General features: G+C 40.3%; 1 protein-coding gene across 5 annotated transcripts; it reads right to left on the reverse strand.

The window, feature by feature from the left end:
- Window positions 1-912: 912 nt before the first annotated feature.
- Window positions 913-20,411, reverse strand: tfap2c (transcription factor AP-2 gamma (activating enhancer binding protein 2 gamma)). Of its 5 annotated transcripts, none has more exons than XM_029693028.1 (8): window positions 20,327-20,411; window positions 15,995-16,453; window positions 15,733-15,784; window positions 13,982-14,053; window positions 12,790-13,012; window positions 7,497-7,615; window positions 2,792-2,933; window positions 913-2,453 (listed from the first exon to the last, which is right to left on the reverse strand). In XM_029693028.1, exons 1-8 carry the CDS (start codon window positions 20,360-20,362, stop codon window positions 2,159-2,161), a joined length of 1,398 nt encoding a protein of 465 aa, XP_029548888.1. In that variant the 5' UTR covers window positions 20,363-20,411; the 3' UTR covers window positions 913-2,158. The 5 variants fall into 5 exon arrangements, with proteins under 5 accessions (XP_029548888.1, XP_029548887.1, XP_029548890.1 ...); XM_029693027.1 differs by having other exon boundaries at window positions 13,970-14,053; XM_029693030.1 differs by lacking the exon at window positions 20,327-20,411 and adding an exon at window positions 17,616-18,054 and having other exon boundaries at window positions 13,970-14,053.
- Window positions 20,412-20,477: the final 66 nt, after the last annotated feature.

The raw sequence follows: 20,477 nt of genomic DNA on the forward strand, positions 1-20,477 counted from the left end.
GTAGGCTTCCTACATACCGTATGTGTCACTTAAGTGAAAGCTACTCTGAAATCCCGCTGTAATCTTGAGTCAAGTGTCTAACATGGATAATCGTATGATATGTTTGTTTCACATGGGGGCAGGGATTTGTGTTGAGAGTTGATGTGATCCATGTAAATAGACTTGCTGCATGAATCAGTGGTAGAGTATTAAGGTGCCTTGCTCAAGAGTCAACACATTGAGCACCACAGCACCTTAGTTCAATCGTTTTTTTCCTCACAGATCAAAATGGTCTTCCTCCTATTGTGAAACATCCAACTCACACATTTGTCAGTGTGTCATATGATAAAGTAGAGATCAGCTTAGATTAGGCAACACATGAAAACACCTGTTCCCCAGATGGGCATATGAATGTGAAAAGGGGGAACCTTCTAAAAAATAAAGTCCACAAAATTAACAACAGTTTTAGGGGGACAAACAGGTATGTGTGCTGTGCACCAAACGGTTAACTAAGTGAAAACATAAACTAGCAATGTTTGGCTCGGACCTGAGTGCATGACCCTCAAATGAATCCTTTTTCTACCATTTTCATGCACCAAGCCACATTCCTTATTTGTGTAGCTAAATTACTACAGATAATGATGCCCAATGTTCCCATTATTTGTGGGACTTTTACTGTTTATTAATTGGAAAATCTTCACACACATGACTTGTCCATCATTTATGAAACACAAAGTTGAAAAAACAGGGGCGGTTGTACTTTGTGTGTGTGTGTGTGTGTGTGTGTGTGTGTGTATATGTGTGCGAGCATGAGTGTGTGTGTGTGTGTGTGGTTGCGAGAAAAAGAGAAATGGCGAGAGGGACAGTAGTCCTTGTCTGATAGCTCATTAACGTCTATGCTCTCGCCCAGAGAGGAGAAAATCAACAAAGTCCTTATAACAGGGCTGTCTTTTTATTATTTTTCCTAGGACTTTAAAACAGTTTTACACATATTCAAAAAGCATATCATACCCACTGCCTAACCTCTACATTATAAAAACTAACCCATTTATAAAAGTTTAACACATTGTAAAAAGTTAAGCCATACACCAGAATGATACCATTATTTACATATCCCATTAAATTACAACATCAATTAGAAAATATTTACATTCAGGGTAAAGGTAACGGACAACAAAAAAAACACTCTTTCCTGAAAGAAATATAAACATTTTGCATTCACAGACACACACACACACACAATGAAACACATACACTCTTGCTGGCGTACTGGCTGAAAGAGATACAGTTCAGATGAAAATGTCTTATTAGGATTGGATACATTTAACATCAATGTTGAATAGTTTTTGTACTGAAGGTGAGGGATATCTAATCTGGTCCAGGACTGATTCCTTTTACATTGCAAAGTTTACAAATACTAAAGGAACCAATGGGCAATATGAGTACTTAAAGACAGGATTCAAAGTAGCAAAGAGCCCATTGCCTTTTGTCACAGCCCACAAGTAACCATCCGGTATCAAACACTGAATGGCTGCTATTGCAAATCACCTATAAGGTTTCTGGGGAAAACAGACAAACAGGCTTTTTTCCAGACCTACTAAAAAAACTCCCATGAAAAAAACCACAATAACACTGTACCCATTGAAGCCATTTTGAAAATGTTCTTCTCTACCGTAGAAAAAAAGTGTCCTTTGGTAAGTCCAATGGGAACTGAGCACCGCGGAAGAGACACAGGAAATCAGAGGCTTTGCCTCCAGACAGAAGAGGGGAAAAAAGCTGAAAAGAATTCACAGCCACAGCAACCCATCTTGAAATGATGTCCTCTAGGGAAACAACAAAGTCTGCTTTCTGTTCCTTACCCCATGTCAACTAAGTCCAGACCTTTGGCTGTGCACACTTTAAGCACCCACTACTACAGTAGGCACCAAGGTAGGTCGATCTCGCATTGAAAGCAGCCCAAAGGTGGTAGCCGGGCAAAAGCAGTGTTATTTGAGAAACTAAACTTGTAAACATTGGCCATAACGGGGTAAAATGTTCAATTCAACTGGGCAGATACACAAAAAAATCTAGAAAATCTAGAATCGGAATCATACAGATCATTTTCGCTTCTAAATATCGATGTCAAAAGAAGTCCAAAGGGGAAACGGGGGGCTGTACAGTCCAACAGGATAGTATTTCCTCATTTCCTGTGCTTCTCCATTTTGTCAGAGGCTTTGCTACCGTTGTCGGAGGAGCCCTGCGTGTCGCTGCCCGAGCTCAGGTACATTTTGTCCACCTGTTTGAGGGCCTCGTTCAGGTAGTTCTGGAGGGAGGTCATGGCGGCGCAGATGGCGGGCGAGCCGAAGCCGTGGGTGATGAGGCTGAAGTGGGTCAGGCAGCCCTGGATGCCCTGATCCAGGATGGGTGCCGGTCGCGTGTTCCCCAGAGGCGAACGGTCCTGAGTCAGCAGATCAGTGAACTCTTTACAGATTTGCCTGGTGAAAAAAAGATGACAGAAATGTTGATAGTGAAATGTACATGACCCAGACATGGACTACTGGATTTACATCTAGTTGACAATGATCCAATCAGAGAAGTACACGGTTTCATGTTGACACTATGAAATTGGGAGGTCTCAAAAGTAGCATAGTTATCAAGATGTTTTATAAGTCAAGAGCAGATTGAAAACTACAGATTTTTTTTTTGAAAAACCGAGTCAAAACTTCACATACCTTCAAAACCCTGCAGGGCTTTTATGTAAATTACATCCCTTAATTTGGAGGAGAGAGAGAGAGAGAGATAGAGAGAGACAGAAAGACAGAGAGATACTCACTTAGCAGCAAGGAGCATGTTCTTGCGGGAGTTGACTTCATTACGTTCCACGTGTGGTCGACCAAGGTATTCAGCGATGGCCTTTGCCGGGAACTCTGTCTCACACGAGTAGCCAAAATCCCTTGCTAAGTGAACGGCTTCTCCTATAAAGACAAAGACACAGTTTGAAAACTCCACAAACAGATGCAAAATAAGACACCAAAACTCTTATCTTGGAGACCGAAATGCAAATGTGTCTTGCTGACATACCACAGCCCACAGGGGCACTATATGTAGATAGTGGAACAGTGCAAGGAACAATAATCAGTCGTGCTCAGTCTCTTAGCTCGGGGGAAGACAAGCCACTGAGGGTGAATGTATCCCATCTTCAGGGGGGACTTCCTGCATGGTCTTTAATGAGCTGATGTGGCTAACTGCACCCGGACGGCCTGTAGCACCAAACAGAGTCACTTATTGATAAACACGCACATCACATGGGGAATGTAGCAATTCAGAAACGCTAGGCTTTAAGGTCAGTTGGCCCTCCTGGCAAGTGGAACACGTGATAACCAGCCTTGATTCAGACTTTGAAGGTCTCTAAATAACACCGGCCCCGAGTCATTCTCCTGCGCCCATTTATAGGGATTAGGGATAAGAGAGAAAAAATGAATTCACACGTGGCTATGAGCAGTTAGACGTGATTAAATTAATATTGGGCACACAGCTATGCGTCATTGTTTAGACATTGTCTAGCCGAGGTATGACTGATGAGAGCGTCAAAGATGGGATTCATAAATAAACGGAGGTGACTATTCTGCCTCAAAACAATGAACGAATCTAGACAAGCGACATCTTCATGAAATACTTCATGAGAGGAGATGGGCAGGGTCGTTGCTACATACAGTTGAAGTAGGAAGTTTACATACACTTAGGTTGGAGTCATTAAAACTCGTTTTTCAACCACTCCACAAATTTCGTGTTAAACTATAGTTTTGGCAAGTCAGTTAGGACATCAACTTTGTGCATGACACAAGTAATTTTTCCAACAATTGTTTACAGACAGAATATTTCACTGTATACAATTCCAGTGGGTCAGAAATGTACATACACTAAGTTGACTGTGCCTTTAAACAGCTTGTAAAATTCCATAAAATGATGTCATGGCTTTAGAAGCTTCTGATAGGCTAATTGACATAATTTGAATCAATTGGAGGTGTACCTGTGGAAGGAATTTCAAGGCCTACGTTCAAACTCAGTGCATCTTTGCTTGACATCATGGGAAAATCAAAAGAAATAGAACTGTTTGGCCTTAATGACCGTCGTTATGTTTGGAGGAAAAAGGGGGAGGCTTGCAAGCCTAAGAACACCATCCCAACCGTGAAGCATGGGGGTGGCAGCATCATGTTGTGGGGGTGCATTGCTGCAGGAGGGACTGGTGCACTTCACAAAATAGATGGCATCATGAGGCAGGAAAATGAAGTGGATATATTGAAGCAACAGCTCAAGAAATCAGTCAGGAAGTTAAAGCTTGGTCCCAAATGGGTCTTCCAAATGGACAATACTTCCAAAGTTGTGGCAAAATGGCTTAAGGACAACAAAGTCAAGGAATTGGAGTGGCCATCACAAAGCCCTGACCTCAAGCCTATAGAAAATGTGTGGACAGAATTGAAAAAGGGTGTGCAAGCAAGGAGGCCTACAAACCTCATTCAGTTACACCAGCTCTGTCAGGAGGAATGGGCCAAAATTCACCCAACTTATTGTGGGAAGCTTGTGGAAGGCTACCCAAAACGTTTAACCCAAGTTAAACAATTTAAAGGCAATGCTACCAAATACTAATTGAGTGTATGTAAACTTCTGACCCACTGGGAATGTGATGAAAGAAATAAAAGCTGAAATAAATCAATTTCACATTCTTAAAATAAGGTGGTGATCCTAACTGGCCTAAGACAGGGAATTTTTACTGGGATTAAATGTCAGGAATTGTGAAAAACTGAGTTTAAATGTATTTGGCTAAGGTGTATGTAAACTTCCGACTTCAACTGTATGAGTACACTGGAGGTCAGGAGCACAGTATGTATTATTATTATTATTGTTTTAATAATACTGTTGAGTGTTATAGTAGTAGAATTCACAAGGTGCAATTTCTAAACTTGATTGTCTATCAGGAGTTTCAGCCATGTCAGTTAAAACAATGTAGATTGGTAAATTAGTCTAGTTAGTCTAGCCAGCCATCTAAACTTGTAGTAATCATGGCTGAAATTACCGACCGGGCACACAGGTCATGTGCCCAGGGGCCCTGACTTCGAGGGGGCACCCATTGATTTCGTTATTCACTCTAACTTAGATACACTACACTGCCAAAAGTATGTGGACACCCCTTCAAATTAGTGAATTCAGCTATTTCAGCCACACCCATTGCTGACAGGTGTATAACATTTTGCCATGCAATCTCCATAGACAAACATTGACAGTAGAATGGCCTGTACTAAAGACTTCAGTGACTTTCAACGTGGCACCGCCACCTTTCCAACAAGTCAGTTCGTAAAATGTCTGCCCTGCTAGAACTTCCCCGGAACTGGAAGTGCTTTTATTGTGAAGCGGAAACGTCTAGGAGCAACAACGGCTCGGCCGCGAAGTGGTAGGCCACACAAGCTCACAGAACGGGAGCGTTGAGTGCTGAAGCGCGTAGGGTGTAAAAATCGTCTGTCCTCAGTTGCAACACAATACCGAGATCCAAAATGCCTCTGGAAGCAACGTCAGCACAAGAACTGATTGTCGGGAGCTTCATGAAATGGGTTTCCGTGGCCGAGCAGCCGCACACAAACATAAGATCAAAATACGCAATGTCAAGCATCGGCTGGAGTGGTATAAAGCTCGCAGCCATTGGACTCTGGAGCAGTGGAAAAGCGTTCTCTGGAGTGATGAATTAAGCTTCACCATCTGGCAGTCCGACGGACAAATCTGGGCTTGGAGAATGCCAGGAGGATGCTACCTGCCCCAATGCATAGTGTAAACTGTCAAGTTTGGTGGTGGAGGAATAGTGGTCTGGGGCTGTTTTTCATGGTTCGTGCTAGGCACCTTAGTTCCAGTGAAGGGAAATCTTAACGCAACAGCATACAATGAAATGCTAGACGATTCTGTGCTTCTAACTTTGTGGCAACAGTTTGGGGAAGGCCCTTTCCTGTTTCAACATGACAATGCCCCCGTACAAAGCAAGATCCATACAGAAATGGTTTGTCGAGATCGGTGTGGAAGAACTTGACTGGCCTGCATAGAGCCCTGACCTCAACCCCATAGAACACCTTTGGGATAAATTGGAACACCGACTGAGAGCCAGGCCTAATTACCCAACATCAGTGCCCGAACTCACTAATGCTCTTGTGGCTGAATGGAAACATGTCCCCTCAGCAATGTTCCAACATCTAGTGGAATACCTTCCCAGAAGAGGGGAGGCTATTATAGCATTATTTTGGAATGAGATGTTTGACGAGCACGTGTCCACATACTTTTGGCCAGGTATTGTATCATATTAACATGGCATAAGTCATGGCAAAATGTGTAGAATTGCAGGAAATGTGCTTTTAAAACTGAAAACATTTATCCCCACCCTATAGCAAAATGTGTAGAACTGCAGGAAATTAGCTGTAAAATGGCAACATTTTTTCCCCTATGTAAAGCATTTGCTTACCTATTGTTAATACAATACTTTTTCTGATAACAGATCCCTCTGTTATATTTTTTAATTCCGGTGCTGAGTTAATGTGAATTAATGTGTATCGGCTAATTGTATAGCTAATAGACTATGTGTTTGTAGATCGACTGAGGTGAACGAAGCTACAGTACCCAATGTGATAATGGCTTGGGTAATTTTAGTTTTTTTGCCATTCTCCAAATAGCATTTTAGAGTTATTAAATTGTATAGAAAACCCCACCCACCCCAACACACACACACACACACATTAAAACTCACACCCTGGCTACAGCTCTGGAGATGTGTACTGTGTGGTGATTTCACATGTTCCCTTTACATCTTTGAAGAGTTTGTGTGATCTGTAAGACAGGAAGGTTACAAGCTACACATTTCTTTGTCCTTTGGTCATGTGTGTTGTATTAGATAGTGTCACAGCCGTAATAGACAGGCCTGGACTCGATAAAGTTTCAGGGCTATTCTCGTGCTCTTCGGTCTTGCCAGCTTCTTGATAACCTCAAAATATCACCAAGACAGTCAGTGTGGATAACGTCAACGCTGCCTTGATATCCAAAGACAGAGGAATGCCAGCGAGAACTCAAACATCAGATTGGTCACAGCCATTTTGACCAAAAAGGAAGAAATTACATGAAAAGTACTAGTCACATTTACTATATACTATATACAGCCAGTATTATAGTAATACTGTCACAGTAGCTTAGGGATCTCAACTTTTCTGTTTATCATAGAAATACTGTATAATGAATAGATAGATGGTAGAAACAACCATGGGTGTAAGCAAAGGTGTCTGATCACCATCTCAGACAACTTAATCAGATATTGCTGATCACATCTCTCCGTGCATAATATGTGCAATAATCAATTCAATTGACAGACCATTTTTGGATGAGCCAGCTTGTTCAAAGAGTAAAGATGGAGATGAGTTCTATGCATTGTATTTCTATGGTGTTATATGTTGAGACCACTCTGGGGCACATTTACCACAGTTTAAGTTTGAAGAGGAAATTGAGCGGCGTACCTTCTACCAGTGCAGTTAACAGGGTAACGTTAGCAGCCTTTCTCCTTCCAGCGGGCAGGTTGAGCCCAATCTTGTCCAGCTTCTCTCTCAATGACCGGCCACCATTTTTAGACTTGGCTCTGCAGGAAAAATAGTGTCATCATTAATTGACAATATGTAAGCTTTCTTATTTTCTCTCTCTCTCTCTCTCTCTGAAATGTCCTTGTTTTTAAAAGAAAAGCAAATTTTTTGTCCATTAAAATAACATCAAATTGATCAGAAATACAGTGTAGACATTGTTAATATTGTAAATGACTATTGTAGCTAGAAATGGCAGATTTTTTATGAAATATCTACATAGGTGTACAGAGGCCCATTATCAGCAACCATCACTCCTGTGTTCCAATGGCACGTTGTGTTAGCTAATCCAAGTTTATCATTTTAAAAAGGCTAATTGATCATTAGAAAACCCTTTTGCAATTATGTTAACACAGCTTAAAACTGTTGTACTGATTAAAGAAGCAATAAAACTGGCCTTCTTTAGACTAGTTGAGTATCTGGAGCATCAGCATTTATGGGTTTGATTACATGCTCAAAATGGCTTTTTCTATGCAACTCTGCCTAGAAGGGCAGCATCCCGGGGTCACCGCTTCACTGTTGACGTTGAGACTGGTGTTTTGCGGTTACTATTTAATGAAGTTGCCAGTTGAGGACTTGTGAGGTGGTCTGTTTATCAAACAAGACTCTCAAATGTACTTGTCCTCTTGCTCAGTTGTGCATCGGGGCCTACCACTCCTCTTTCTATTCTGGTTAGAGCCAGTTTGCGCTGTTCTGTGAAGGGAGTAGTACACAGCGTTGTACGAGATCTTCATTTTCTTGGCAATTTCTTGCATGGAATAGCCTTCATTATTCAGATCAAGAATAGACTGACCAGTTTCAGAAGAAAGTACTTTGTTTCTGGCCATTTTGAGCCTGTAATCGAACTCACAAATGCTGATGCTCCAAATACTCAACTAGTCTAAAGGCCAGTTAAATTGCTTCTTTAATTAGCACAACCGTTTTCAGCTGTGCTAATATAATCACAAAAGGGTTTTCTAATGATCAATTAGCCTTTTAAAATGATAAACTTGGATTAGCTAACACAACGTGCCATTGAAACACAGGAGTGACGGTTGCTGATAATGAGCCTCTGTACGCCTATGTAGATATTCCATAAAGAAATCTACTGTTTCTAGCTACAATAGTCATTTACAACATTATCAATGTCTACACTATATTTCTGATCAATGTTATGTTATTTTACTGGACAAAAAAGTGATTTTCTTTCAAAAACAAGGACATTTCTAAGTGACCCTAAACTTTTGAACGGTAGTGGATATACAGTTAAAGTCTAAAGTTTACATACACTTAGGTTGGAGTCATTAAAACTCATTTTTCAACCACTCCCCAAATGTCTTATTAACAAATTATAGTTTTGGCAAGTCGGTTAGGACATCTAATTTGTGCATGACACAAGTAATTTTTCCAACAATTGTTTACAGACAGAATATTTCACTTATAATTCACTGTATCACAATTCCAGTGGGTCAGAAGTTTACATACACTAAGTTGATTGTGCCTTTAAACAGCTTGGAAAATTCCAGAAAATTATGTCACGGCTTTAGAAGCTTCTGATTGGCTGCTTGACATCATTTGAGTCAATTGGAGGAGGACATGTGGATGTATTTCAAGGCCTAACTTCAAACTCAGTGCCTCTTTGCTTGACATCATGGGAAAATCACAAGAAATCAGCCAAGACCCCAGGAAAAAAATTGTAGATCTCCACAAGTCTGGTTCATCCTTGGGAGCAATTTCCAAACGCCTGAAGGTACCACGTTCATCTGTACAAACAATAGTACACAAGTATAAACACCATGGGACCACGCAGCCGTCATACCGCTCAGGAAGGTGACGCCTTCTGTCTCCTAGAGATGAGCGTACTTTGGTGTGAAAAGTGCAAATCAATCCCAGAACAACAGCAAAGAACCTTGTGAAGATGCTGGAGGAAACAGGTACAAAAGTATCTATATCCACAGTGAAACGAGTCCTATATCGACATAACCCTAAAGTCCACTCAGCAAGGAAGAAGCCACTGCTCCAAAACCGCCATAAAAAAGCCAGACTACGGTTTGCAACTGCACATGGGGACAAAGATCATGCTTTTTGGAGAAATGTCCTCTGGTCTGATGAAACAACAATAGAACTGTTTGGCCATAATGACCATCGTTATGTTTGGAGGAAAAAGGGGGAGGCTTGCAAGCCGAAGAACACCATCCAAACCATGAAGCACGGGGGTGGCAGCATCATGTTGTGGAGGTGCTTTGCTGCAGGAGGGACTGGTGCACTTCACAAAATAGATGGCATCATGAGGCATGAAAATTATGTGGATATATTGAAGCAACCTCTCAAGACATCAGTCAGAAAGTTAAAGCTTGGTTGCAAATGGGTCTTCCAAATGGACAATGACCCCAAGCATACTTCCAAAGTTGTGGCAAAATGGCTTAAGGACAACAAAGTCAAGGTATTGGAGTGGCCATCACAAAGCCCTGACTTCAATCCTATAGAAAATGTATGGGCAGAACTGAAAAAGCGTGTGCGAGCAAGGAGGCCTACAAACCTGACTCAGTTACACCAGCTCTGTCAGGAGGAATGGGACAAAATTCACCCAACTTATTGTGGGAAGGTTGTGGAAGGCTACCCGAAACATTTGACCCAAGTTAAACAATTTAAAGGCAATGCTACCAAATGCTAATTGAGTGTGTGTAAACTTCTGACCCACTGGGAATGTGATGAAAGAAATAAAAGCTGAAATAAATCATTCTCTCTACTATTATTCTGACATTTCACATTCTTACAATAAAGTGGTGATCGTAACTGACCTAAGACAGGGAATTCTTACTAGGATTAAATGTCAGGAATTGTGAAAAACTGAGTTCAAATGTATTTGGCTCAGGTGTATGTAAACTTCCGACTTCAACTGTATGTATATGTATATATACATATATTATGTATATTATTATGTATATTCTCTTTTTGGGGGGGCAAACTCAATATACTTTAAAATGAATGAAACCAAATAGAAACTGTGTAGAAATATAATGGACCTACATTCATACAGTTTCTTGACTGTGTCCAGCTCGCCAAATAATCACTAATATGAAATCTAGACAGTCAGGGAACATTTTTAGTGTGGCCCTCTGGGCATCTTTGAAAACTGAATGTGGCCCCCGGGGCAAAATGAGTTTGACAAATCTGCTCTAACTTTAGAATTTAGCATGTTCCATTCTATAGGCTATTTGTGATGGAATGGTTTTTCTATACAGCAACTCCAGACTTTCTGTCCCCCTAACTCCAGACTTCCTGTTACACTAACTCCAGACTTCCTGTTACACTAACTCCAGACTTCCTGTCACCCTAACTCCAGGCTTCCTGTCACCCTAACTCCAGGCTTCCTGTCACCCTAACTCCAGGCTTCCTGTCACCCTAACTCCAGGCTTCCTGTCACCCTAACTCCAGGCTTCCTGTCACTTTGAGAGAGCATAGCAGTGAAAGGCCCATCCCTGAAGGAGGCCACATCATACACTTTTGAAAACAAATAAATCAAATGAAAAAGAGCCTCCGATACCCTTCCTGACCTAAAAAAAAATAAAACACTGACACAAATTATGCTTTTCCTGCCTTAAGCACATAGCAGGGAAATCACACACACACACGATTCAGTTTTCCGCATGACTGATTGGCAGGCTTCGCTCCCTCTGTGGTGGGTGAGAGAGACAGCGTCTTTGGGGAGGCATGTGTGTGACTGCCTCCCTCTCTCCACAGCCCCCACTCTATCCTATCGCTTCATGACCTACTTAACAGTGTCTCAGTGTGTGTGTGTGTGTGTGTGTGTGTGTGTGTGTGTGTGTGTGTGTGTGTGTGTGTGTGCGAGAGAGGCGTTTAACGTCTGTGGCACTGGCAGGGGCACATGGGAAGTGAGAAACATGCCTTCCCAGCAGAAACAGGCAGGGGCCCTGGTCAGAATCCCATAGTCCCTCAACAGACTGCCTGCTGACATATGGGGCACAAGGTCAACTACTCAGCAGCAATTAAAATAGCCCTGCAACCCCCCTGAACACACACTCTGTCTCCCTCACTCTCTCATATACTGGTGCTAACTACTCTGATGTAACCTTTCCCCAGAGTGAAGTACCAGGAATTGCAGAGTTTACAAAAAGGTAGTCAAGATGCTTTCAACCATACAATTACTGAAGAGGAACAGCTGCTTTTAGAGAACCCCTTTTTTACGTATCCGTCAACATTGCTTTACTGACCTACTGTCTGTCTATGAACCAGGTCAGAACTTTTCTTCACACTACAGACCTGCAACTGATACCAAGCTTTCATTAGTTTAGTATCCAGCAGTATCCTGAAGCTTTCATTCACTTAGTATCCAGCAGCACCCTGAAGCACTGTGCCTTCACAAAGTATTCATACCCCTTAACTTGTTCCACATTTTGTTGTGTTACAGCGTGAATTCAAAATGGACAAAAATAGATTTTTTGTATCACCGTCTATACAAAATGCCCCTTAATGACAAAGTGAAAACATGCTTTTAGAAATGTTAGCAAATGCATTGAAAATACATAAATATGTAATTGAATTTAGCATGCACACCCCTGAGTCAACACATCTGAAGTAGCTCACTATTTAAAAAAATATATATATTCTAAAAACCTGTTTTTGCTTTGTCATTATGGGGTATTGTGTGTAGATTGATGAGTTGTATTTATTTTTTATCCATTTTAAAATAAGGCCGCAAGGTAACAAAATGTGGAAAAAGTCAAGGGGTCTGAATACTTTTCGATTGCACTGTACATCTGTAGCTCACTAACTATAGAACAGCAGCATTATCCAATTTACCAGGGACATCTCTCTGAGACATGCATGTTATGTTTCGTATGGACATCTGTCCATCATTTCCTAAATATACCATATCAGCTAGACCAAAATCAGCGATCCTTTGAGCTGCTGTCAACCATATTTTAACAGACTAGATGTTGGGCATTGTTCACAATTGCACCCAATGAAAAAACTGTAACACCTGCCATTATAATGCATTATGATGCAGTTATAATGGATTTGTTTATTTAAACCTTTGGGGTAACACTTTACCAGGTATAGCACATTATGATTGATGTTATATTGCTTTGCAAGACCTGTCATACGCATGTTTAACACCCTTAAAATGTCTTAGAACCATCTCATAATGGATTCATATTGTGCGGATACTGACCTACGAAGGACTCCCCCCAGCAAAGAGGCGTTGAGGCATTCGGGAGGAGACAGACGCCGCTGCACCTCTGCCACAGTCACCTTGTACTTGGAGGTGGAGCTGAGAAGCGAGAGACGTCCAGGCACTGAGCAGAACACCTCGGTGGGGTTGGACACCATGCCTAACAGGGACTCCTTCTGGAAGGGCAGGCCCAATGAGTTGCCCTTGGGGAGGGACACGGGGCCTGGGGAAGGGGTGGAGAGAGAGGAGAGGTTAGTATGTGTGTTGGTTAATAATGTTAATAATGTGAAGAGAAATTATAATGAGAGGAAAAGTACGAGGAAAAGTTGGTTAATGTAGAGTATCTTTACTGTCCCATTGGAAATTATGGTTTGCAGAGAGGATAGACAGAAATTAGACAACATTATTGGACTTTATGGAGGCTGTGCTACATTGTAAACATGCTCTGGGTGAAGAGACTGTTTCTTTGAGAAATTCCAGAATTTTTTTAGTTTTTTAAAAGGATTTGAGTCATCAAGACTGGTTGCATTTGCCGACAGTTGTAAAAATCCCTCTCCACTGTCTGTTCCCGCCTCATACTGCAGCTTGGATTCCAACTTTAACATGCTTTCTCTTACAATAAACTGTGAAATGTAATATCATCACAATGATTTGTAAAAAAAATCTATATAACTCAGAATTATTACATGTAAACAACAAACCTGTTTCCTTTGCGGAAGCCAAGATGTACACCATAAGTGGCCATTCACTAGATAACTATGATGAACTGGTGTGTTTTTCACCAACAGTCATTCCTGAGGTTTCACAGCTAAAAGTCCCCTCATTCCTACCACCCACTGACATGACATCCATACGCATACACAACTGTTCCATGCTACTTCACAGAGAGTCCCTTCTCCCTGCCTTGCCGTAGACCAACCCTTTCGCTACTTCTAATTGAGTGACTAAAATAAAGACTTGTTTTACAGAAACATGGCCCAAATTGGATGGCCATTTTGGATCAAATGTTCAATGGTCTGTAGCTTCTAATCGAGTGAATAATAAGAACCTAACCTAAAAACTTATGTTGTACAGCAACAGGGCCCAAACTGGCAAACTGGGTGGCTCTTTTAGATCAAAATTTCAAGGGTCAAAGCACACAAGTTACACCCAGACAAACATACAAGTACACTACATATACCTTCGTCCTCACCCGCAAGAATGCCCCCCTCATAATAAGTCCTCTGTAAGCGATCAAGGTTTCTGCCCCCTCGTAGTCCTAGTACTGAGACAAGAATCACAAAGGGGGACAAAATTACAATTTACAGCTCATCTATAGGGTACAAGGCTAAGAGTGAGGTATTGCTGCCGCCGTTTACAAGAATGTAGGCTACCCAGTCTGACCTTGAGTGGAGATCAATAAAGTGAGCCAGCACACACTGTAACGAAGACTATATGTCCTTTATCGTGCTGTACAACTTGCTACCTCCTTAATATTGTATGTTTTTTATCGGATTGTCGAATTGATTTAAAACGAATCATCAAAGACGTCCACCAATTTAATACAATCCAAAATGGCTGCCATTGAGAAAAATATGCAAAACAAAGCATCAATACCATTTAGGTAGCTTTAACACAAATGCTTATACTGTAGCTGGATTTAATATTTTATTCAAGCTTTCAACTGCCTAAAAAAAATGGCCATCAAAAATCCGGCCGAGTTTTGTACTAATTTTGTTTATTTGGGCTAAAAATACAAATAAATGTGTGCATGCACGTTAGGCTATTCATTCTAAATACTGTTTACTATACATTTTTTCCACTGTATCAGTCTCATACTTCATCCTGTGAAGCAAGCAGTTTAGCATTATACATGTAGGCTTTATTACACAAAATACATGAACTATTCTTTACCGTTCTTGTCAATGTTGCAAAGGACATACCAGTCACACAAACTCTAGTCACCCACCACATCACAATAATGTTATCTAGCGTCACAGTTCCTGAACCTGTATGTTCACAGTGATGTTGTTTTTACAAACCTCACTAACATCTATTATCAATTTACTACTAATATGATAGCCATGAATTCAATATCTACAATTCATTCATCTATACATTCATTCGGTTACAAAGGTGGTGCAGAATTTCAAATCAATGCACAAAATGACTGAATGAAAGACTGTTGAGGGTAGGGCCTACTAGATAACACTGAATCCTGCTCATTCAAAATATTTCATGTCCCAACAAATTACTGAATTGTCCTTCGCATGCAAGGAGGATGCCACACCCCAGCTAAAGCTGGTTCTGCAGAAAGTCAGCCAGCGAATCTCGAGAAGAGCAACGACCCACTGGACTGCTTTCAACTGGAATTCAAAAGGAGTCGAATGCACCAGCTTAGACCTCTAAAGACTTTCCAAAGCGCTCCCTCTACCTCTCAATGCAGTATTTCAACGGTTGCACAATGTCCTCAGTCCCATCTTGTCAGCTATAGGCTGCCATTTTGAAAAGGTTATTTTTCTGATGTTCTATTCAAACAACCTCAGCACAGGAATCCATAGAGGACCAAACTAGGCTTAGCTAAGTGAACCTCATGACTACTGGGATTATCAATGTATGTACCAACAAGTACAACTACCAGCCTTTCCAACTCAGATTTTCTATCATCAAATGCAAAGACATGTCACTGTACAAAAAATTGCTAAATATTTGTAGAAGTAGAATTTTCCAGGTATGTACTTAGAAACAAGCAATCTCAGCTATGGAGTAAATGTAAACAGCTCTCAATGTTTCTCTATTGCATTTTTGTTACCTGTTGCACACCAATTTCTGGCACTGTGACCTTATACATCAAGCATGTGTAACTCACAAACCAGTAAAGGAATATTGTCTTGAAATTGTGAAAGCATTTCTCATATGTCAATATATTGTAGGCTACATATTTGGAAAGTAAAATAAACCCACCTTTTTTGATGACTGTCTGATCTGCCATTATAATACTGTGGTCATCTACATGCTGAAAAATAAGTTTAAAAAAAAGCAAATACTTATTCTTAGAATAATAATTAAGGGAGTTAATTATGAATATGACATTTCCATTCCATTCATGACAATAAAACCATGCCTTTCATTTGCAAGTCTATTTAGTTTTAGCCTGACCATTGTTTTAGACAGCATGCCTCATTCAATTTCACTCAGACAACAAAATCACAATCAAATCACTCACTTGAACATCATCCAGGCCATGGCCCATTTCATGCAGTCCTATGTTATCACCAATGATGGTTGACTCAATGCTATGGGCGTGAGGCGGTAACAGCTCTGGCCGACGGAAGCCTTCTCTCCTCAAGCCGGACGAGCCGCCGTCCAGGCCCAGAATCTGGCTCGCGAGTCCGCTTCGCGAATGAGGTCCCAGTCCTTCTTGACCATGTCGCCCCGGCCATGACTGCTGTTGGTTAGAGGACGACTGGTGTATGGAGTTGATGTTGAAAGGGTCACCGAGGTGCGAGTAGGGGTCACTGGACTGGGGGTATGATATAGGCTGGTATGGAGGGGGGAAGTACGGGGGTTGGAAGTCTGAGTTGGCGGAGTGGGAGAGGGACGGCGACGGGCTGTAAATGTGCTGGCTCACCGCGGGGAGGTGAGGTAAGCGGGGGTTCCCATTGCTACTCCCGTCGTGCCTTTCCTGGGGACAGAAGAGAGACCTTAGTTTAGGTTGATAATGATATAGGGATAAATTATAATATATTGTGCCCCTTGTCAACTAGACAAATTCGTAGTGAATCAACAGTCCTCGACAGAATTTATTGGAAAGACAACTGTTGACAGCTAAGCCTGATGCAGATATCAATATTTATTTTTCACCATCGATTAGGAAAGCATTTGGTGAAATGTTTTACACATTCATGCATAATATTTAGAGGCCGAAATTAATCTATAATTATAATGTTATTTCAGTACACAATTATCAGAAGAAGGCTGCTTAGAACAGCCTTGAAAAGGAAGACATGTTTCACAATTCAAAGAAAAAATGCATATTTTGTTGCACAGAAAAATAACAAAAATAATTTTCTTATTTCTGATAGCATACAATCTATGTGGACTGTTGTGATATTGCTGTTACCACATCACCTCTCAAAAGACAGTCTGGAGGGGACTATTTTACTACCCTTGTGGCCTATATTATTATTATTAATAATAATAATAATAACAATAATAACAACAATACTTTGGTAATTGTAATTATTTACAATAACCTGACTCCGCTCAGAACAATAGGCCTGCCTAAGTAAATCAAAATGCTTTATACTATCACCTAAATCCAACTCAAGTAACACAAAATATACTTTATTTAACACAAAATAAAATGTTATTTACTGAAATCATACCACATGTCGTCAGTAGCCAATGCACTGGTCGAGATACTGCGTGAAGAGTAGCCCATCTAGAATAGCCTATATACAACTTATAATGTTACATTAAGAAACATATTCAGGCTACCATTCAAAGAAGAAAAGAAAAAACATTTCTGCTAATGCACTTGAACTTACACTCGACAATGAAAAATAGCATAAGCTAACCACTGATCTTTTTTATTCAAAATATGCTTCATAGTTATAAACATGTCCCATTAAAATCATTTTCATTCCGTCAAGATTGTATCAAGTAGTGTTGCTAAAAGGGTTTGCCGCGCAACAAATATCTCAAAACAAAAAGTCTACCTATTAAAGACGCGATAAAGCGATGGGGCGCATGAGGGCCACAATATATTTATGAAATAATGTTCTTTCATATTTTCTAACCTTGTTGAAACGTAATGCCGTGCGGTTTGTGTCGCTAAAACTCACCTCACAGTCATCCTCGTACTTCACGTTATCTGCTAGTTTCCACAGCATAGTTTCTGACAGACAAAAGCTTTAACCAAGAAGGTTGACCAGGTAAATTGGTGGTCGTCTACGAGTTAATCCAGGTGGGAAACAAAGTTAGACTGTAGCCCACTTCCTAGAAATCACGAATAGACTTATTCAACTCGAGTGGGGCTGCGGTTCCTTGAAGCGCACTGACGTTGGAGCGTAGCTTACTGACGTTTGAGCGTGATTTCGGGCGGCTATCAACATAAGTCTTAACAGCAACTATGAGTGAAAACAGTTTTTCAAGCAAGATCCCTTCCAGTCTGACGCGGTAAGCAGTTACGCAGTGACTATGGGACGAAGCGCTGAATATATGAAACTCGACTCCCTCTGACGGACAAAGTGATGATGTTCAAACCTTTGCTCCTTACTGAATCCGCTTGAAAGTATGTGTACTATATTTACAGGGGTTAGATATTTTTAGGGGGCGTGCATTTGTCGTGATGTCATCTTGAATATGGCAGAAGACAAAGTTTGCTGATTGGTTATTATTGGAATAAGGAGCCAATCATATTGCTGTCCGTCTGCAGTTGCTCTCTTGACAAAAACATTATAGGCATATACTTTCGATAATACTATTTTATTATTATTATGCTATTATTAGTAATTGTGGCCGAATAACTGAATGCAGAATATTGCATAGCCTATAATAATATCATAGTTAGAAACCTTGATTTAAAAATACTGTAAGTGATAACAATAGCCTATGAATGTTATCGAGAAAATTGATATTTTTTAGCCATGTTAAGTTGACAATAAGATCTTCAATACAAATTTGCAAAACAATAGCCAACGAAAATGCTTTAAAGCTAGACTCCTTAGTTGGAACAATCCCCCCCCCATGATATAAGAATTATAGTTTTAACCATGTTTTGAGGCTATACCGTGTTTGTTTACATTTACGTTGGAGAAAACACTGGAGAAAAAAAGCGTATATTTGTGGTTCTGATGGGTTCTGACAGTTGAACTAAGCTCGCGATGCATTTATAGGTTATATTCTTCAAGAATCAATGGGTCAAAAATGGATCTAGGATTCCAGCTTTAGTAAAGCAATAGTCAACGCGCTCATATCAAATATTCCGATTTCCATCCTAAACTTTTTAAATAATTGACACCTAGACTACTTATACGTACTTAAAAAGGAATAGCTGCATTTCGGGGCTTTACCTTGACATTTGGTACCTTCAAAACCTTAAAGCCCCAAGGCTTAAAAGCATAGTTCTTCTTCAAACCACTAAGCACCAGGCATCTTAACGAAAATCTCCCCCTTAGAGCTTCATTAACATTTTTGGTGGAGCATTGCAATGTCCAAAATAAAGGTGTCCTTGATGTTTTGATATGCATAACATCACGCAGAAAAATAAGTTATAGCCTATTTTAAAGACCATATTTGTGTTTTTGTTTTTGTTGTTTCCAATATCATTGTGAAATATGATTTACCCTATAGATACAGCAGTTAGTTAAGCTAAGGGTTTGAATAATGTTCTGTCTGATAATTGTTAATATGCATGGAAAAACAATACACGTGTCTTTATCATTAAGGTTTTGGGAATGGTTAATAATGATTCGACGCCTGGGAAACAATAACGATTGGGGAAGATCAGCTCATCCATGAACGACGCAGTGGCTTTAAGCTGCGTGTGTTTCTTCTGAGCGTGTTAAGATATGAACCAGAAATGAATGCTCACTAATTAAGGGATCTTTACATCGCGGTGGCAGACTAAATGAGGTTAGACACGCAAGAATTGCCTAGCCGTTGTGTTTTGAACAGGGGTTTTGATCATGTCAATGACAATCATGGCAATGCCAATTCGTTTAAACAAGAACTCTTGACAGAATAGCCCATTTTAAAGTAGGCCTAAATTGTTATCCATAAAGGCAATTAGTTACAAATGTTAGGCTTCACGTGGGCCATGTGGTTTAGCGTAAATATGAAATCCTCTTTCGAAATAGAACAAACACGTAGGTGAATTATGCAAAAATTCTGTCACACTGAAGAAGCTAAACTCATGTAGAATATATAGTCTATGTTTGACTATATTCAGAGACAAATTACCAATTTTGATGGACATGCAATATCAATGTAACAGATTTTCTATTAATAGTCTAATATTATTTAGGCTACTAATTTATTCGTGTAGCCTATATATTACTATTTTAAAGGTGCACATTTGGTCTAGGCTATAGGCTACTGTGTATTGTGAGACAATGTTCTTGAAACGAATATTGACAACTGGTTTATCAGAAAACCAGTTGCCAATATGAACTATACATCTGAGTTGACGTTGGTTATATATTTTTAAATCATACACGATATGTAATGACCAAGGTGTATGGCAAATGTAGGCCGATCTCTTCTGCAGGGCTTTAACCTCCGAAGTCGTGAGCACCCGAGTATTTCAATAGATCAACGTTATAGGGTCTATTATCATAATTATTGGTTTAATAATAATAATGAATTGAAATGGTATATTTAGCAATAGTTAAGACACTGTCAATGGCCGCGCACTAGCCTAGTACAAACGACCACAAGGTCCTAAAAACCTGTAACCTACAAGTAATGTAACGTGCTGACTTATTAGGTCGAAAGATAGACAAGTAATAGTCATAATCATTTAAAATAAAAAGCAAAACATGCATTTGCTTACCCGCCAGTCTGATTCGAGCCTCTCGAGTAAAGACATCTGTGAGGATCGCGGTATAATTCCAGTGGAGAGGCTATGAAAGAGGGAATTCGCAAGTCTATATTGCTGACTACACCTGGTTCTCTTGGAATGCGCATGCGCCCTGCATGGTAAC

Source organism: Salmo trutta, chromosome 16 (assembly GCF_901001165.1).
Source record: "Salmo trutta chromosome 16, fSalTru1.1, whole genome shotgun sequence".
Classification (NCBI taxonomy): Eukaryota; Metazoa; Chordata; class Actinopteri; order Salmoniformes; family Salmonidae; genus Salmo; species Salmo trutta.